Source organism: Arachis hypogaea, chromosome 12 (genome assembly GCF_003086295.3).
Source record: "Arachis hypogaea cultivar Tifrunner chromosome 12, arahy.Tifrunner.gnm2.J5K5, whole genome shotgun sequence".
In the NCBI taxonomy this organism is placed as follows: Eukaryota; Viridiplantae; Streptophyta; class Magnoliopsida; order Fabales; family Fabaceae; genus Arachis; species Arachis hypogaea.
Genome location: NC_092047.1, coordinates 118,812,731 through 118,817,124, shown reverse-complemented (window position 1 = coordinate 118,817,124; position 4,394 = coordinate 118,812,731). Strand labels below are relative to the sequence as shown.

The window sequence follows — 4,394 nt, the reverse complement described above, 5'->3', positions numbered from 1 at the left end:
TAATTTTATGTCATGAAACTATTTATATCAAAAGTTTAAACTGATAAAAGAAACACATAAATAGTTATTCAACACATACATACAATTTTTTTTATTTTTTAAATATTATAATATCAAAATAAATAAAAGATGCTCAAATTGTATGCAACAAAATAATGAATTTATTGAAATTTTCAATGACAATTATATATACACACACTTTTAATACATTCATAACTTAAATTTTGTATGTTATTTTTTGTAAATATTAAGATTTTCTCCCCTTTAATTAACATATTGCAAACAAAATTCTTAACTTCGCATAACTCAAATTAGGATAGTGGATGGACAAAGTTCCAAAACCAAATGGACAATCTTCATTAAGCCTAATACTACTATACATATACTTATTAATTTAGGTACCTAGTTTAATTTAATATCATTATTATTGAAGTCTTTATACAATATTGATATATTATATCCATTCCTTATTTAATACTCCTACGTACTACGTAGAAGCATAGTTTTAATTAACAACATTGGGAACATGGCCACTTATTCGCACCATGGTATATAGATAAATTGACATGTCGGGTTGAACCAAAACATCAAGATCCCATAACAAAATTAAATAATACACTTGCATCTTTATGCACCCCCCCAATTTAAGACAAGAAAGATACTCCATAATCTTCAACATAATAATAATAATAATAATAATAATAATAATAATAATAATAATAATAATAATAATAATAATAATAATTAACCGGATAAAGATTACATATAGTTATATCTTACACCTGAAGCATACCCCAAAAAACAAAATCAAAATCAAATAAAGCAAAATCAAATCAAAGGGGGTGGGATTAACTAGCACATATGTAGTATATGCTAATTAATTAATTAATTAATTAAGGTGCTAATAGTAGTATGATTGTTGATGAGGTAACATGTGATTGTGATTAGGGTGAGAATTATTAGAAGGTTGATGATAATAATTATGGTGGTAGAAATGGTGGGTATCTGAATTACTAGTATCCTCTTTTGTTGTTGAAGGTTGAGAATCATCATCATGTTGAGTTTGGCATTCCATGTTCACCCCAAACAACCTAAGTACCTTCGAACTTGAACTTGAACAGTTTCCAACTGGTCTCATCCTTTGGTTCTTCCCTTGGGACCCTACTTCAACCATTTCAATTAAACACGTGCACATGTCAGTGCCAATGCTTCAATCATAATTAATTAATTAATTAATTAAACAAATGAATTAGCAATACTTTAATTAATCACCTAACTATCACTACATAATAAGATTTAATTAATTCAAAACATCTAATACTTGTGTTAAATATATTTTAATATTCGGTAAAAACTTAATTGTAGTCAACTTCACGTGAAGTCGATAACTAAGAGTCGTTAAATAATTTGACTGATTTGACTAAATATAACGATTCTTAATTATCAATTTCACATCAAGTCATCTAAGTTTTCACCTTAATATTTTGTCTAGGTTATTTATTTATTTTATTAAAAAAAGTACAAGGAAAATTTTGATTGTGATGAGGATGAAGTGATGGAAACAGATTGAAGGGCACCGCCTAGTTTTCTGAACCTGCAAGCTTTTGTTAGAAAGAAAAGGTACTAAGAAGGAACATAGAAAATTGTTTTCATGTTCATGATTTCATTCAACCAAAAATGGGCGCGTATTCTTCACGGGGGTAGTTTGGTCAAATCCCAAAAAATTACACAAACTACAAAAGGCTTCTAACTTTTAAAGTTCTAATAACCTCACATTTTTCCAAAGTAATTGGAAGGTAACCTCCACGCACTTTCATGAGAGTATAATTAATAATTATTTAATAATCTAATAGTAAATAAAAAAAAAGTGTTCTAATAGTAATTAGAGATGACTAATTAAAGAGAAATGGAAACGATGGAATTATATTCATCATGCTTTATTATTTCTCATTGTACAAATAATAAACATCATTTCTTCCAAGCAAAAAACAATAGGTTCTTCATTATATTCTTATCTCATCAAAAAGACATGCATTATAAATAGACAATTATATTACCAAATTGGATGCACCGAAAACGGAAGCTTCAATCTTAAGACTCAAGAGACAAATAAATCATCACAAGAACAAATAATCATTAAAAAGGTCATCTAGGTAAAATAAGATTGCAGCACTCATTATTCCATGAAATCAACAAATCCTTGTGAAATAATAATAATACCCAATTACCCACCCACCCTCATCAATCAAACTAAAGTAATAAAATGAAAAAAAAAATCTAAACAAAATCACTAGAGAAGAGTAAAAAAAAATTCAAAATGAAAATATTTTTAAAAAGTAAAAAATTTGTAATACTAACATCTTTATTAGAATTTAAAATATCTAATTATATATAATCACATTAATAAAATTAATTTTGATACTAACGTATTATATACGTATATTTAGTGATATAATAGCAAAAAATTATATTTTATATTAATTGCGTAAATAATGATGGTTTAAAAAAAAATATTTTTAAAATTAGGTGAAAATTCACGTACACTCGACTTCACGTGAAGTGGATAACTGAAAGTCATTAGATAATTTAACTGAGTTTTCACCTTAAAATTGTACTCTTAATTGATTGTATAATTTTAGATTATTAATGTATTAAAATTAAATGAAAAAAAGTTTCATACCTGCATGAAGACTACTACTACTCCCCTCATGTTGTTGTGGATATGTTAAGTGTTGGTTATGAAGATGATGCGCAGGATAAGGAGGGTGCGCACAATAGAATCCGCTAGTCCACGCTACACCAGTCTTGTCATTATTCACATCAGCGTGAGGCGCTCTGCTAACTTGCGCCATCGGAGAAGATCGGCGCCTCCAGCGAATAAAGAGCCGCTGAGAGTCAGCGCGGTGGCGCTCGAAGGAAACGACGTCGCCGGCGTCAAGACGCTTGTCCTTGACGTAACGGCTCCATCCTTTGGTTAGCACATAGCTCTGGCTGCTGTTCCAATACGAGTAACGGAATCGCCAACACTTTCCTGACTCGTCCTCGAAACTCAGTAACAAACCCTTGCACTCGGTGCCTGACTCAGTAGCGGAGGAGGCAGTTAGAGGGAAGTACTTCTCGGCGTGTTGCTTTGGGATGACGAGACGGTTAAGCTTTCCAACGTCGCTTGGCGTTAACGGCTTCTCGAACATTCTCTCGTTATGTTGGTGGTTGTTATCGTCTTGTTGTATTGGTTCTGGAAGATTCTCTTCTTCTTCTTCTTCGTCTCCTTCGTGTGACGTAGTGGCGGTGTCGGTTTCTTCGTTGTTGAGGTTGAAGCGAGGGGTGTTTTGGGAATTATGAATGTTATTGTTGTAGTGGAGAGGAGGTTGTGGTTGTTGAGTCCACCACAACGGTGTCGTTTCTTGGAGGTCCATAGGGGAAGAAGAGTAGTGGTTTATAGACATTGTTTTTTGTTTGTTTTTTTGAGGGGGCAAAGAAAAGAAAAGAAAACAAGTGCTTATATTTAGTTTTGGAGAGAGAAAGTGGAAACTGTGGGAAGTATTTGATGGAGTTTGTTTATGTGTTGTTTGCAAAGATATGACAATGAGAGAGAGAGAGAGAGAGTAGGGTATGAGTAGTGTATTATTATTGTATGAGTTGTTAACTTGTATGAAGTATAAACTAGTTTATGATGTGTGTGTGTGCAAAATGTGCTACTAGATGGACGAGGTGAACATGACTATATATATATATATATATATATATATATATATATATATATATATATATATATATATATATAAATGTTAGGGCCAGCAATAGCCATTAACTAGCCATCAATGATGATTTGATGGTGTGAGATTGGTATGAGATTTTATCTAATGGTTCATATTCTTCTGCTGGTTACATACTGACCAAAATTCAATAAAACTGCTGATCCCCTAAACTTTTATATATATATATATATATTGTAAAACTGATACTCCAATTAAGGCTTTTCAATTATTTTTAGAGTTTAATTTTGATGTAGTTAAAATATTTTGTATACGTTGTGCAGTTTTGTTTATTTTTTTATGGTTATTTATACGATTAATATGAAAGATAGTTATTTTATTGATGTAATGTTATATAATTAGATATATGTGTAAAATTATTTTATCCTAATAATATATTAAAATTAAATTCTTATTTTTATGTAAAAATATTTTTTTCCTCTTAAATGATGAATTATAAAGCTAGATTTTGATATCTTATAAAATTATTTTTTTTTATTCACATATGACTAAATAAATAAGTCATATTTTTAAATAAAATATTTTTATAAAAAATATTTTTTTGACATTATCATTTGAATAACGATTAAAAATTAATTTATATTAATATATATATATATGTTTAATTCATTTTTAATG

General features: G+C 29.5%; 1 protein-coding gene across 2 annotated transcripts; it reads right to left on the bottom strand.

The window, feature by feature from the left end:
* Positions 1–723: 723 nt before the first annotated feature.
* On the bottom strand, positions 724–3,713 carry LOC112728810 (B3 domain-containing protein At3g11580-like). Of its 2 annotated transcripts, none has more exons than XM_025779114.3 (2): positions 2,681–3,713; positions 724–1,161 (listed from the first exon to the last, which is right to left on the bottom strand). In XM_025779114.3, exons 1-2 carry the CDS (start codon positions 3,444–3,446, stop codon positions 902–904), a joined length of 1,026 nt encoding a protein of 341 aa, XP_025634899.1. In that variant the 5' UTR covers positions 3,447–3,713; the 3' UTR covers positions 724–901. The 2 variants fall into 2 exon arrangements, with proteins under 2 accessions (XP_025634899.1, XP_025634898.1); XM_025779113.3 differs by having other exon boundaries at positions 724–1,164; positions 2,681–3,708.
* Between the last annotated feature and the right edge of the window lie 681 nt (positions 3,714–4,394).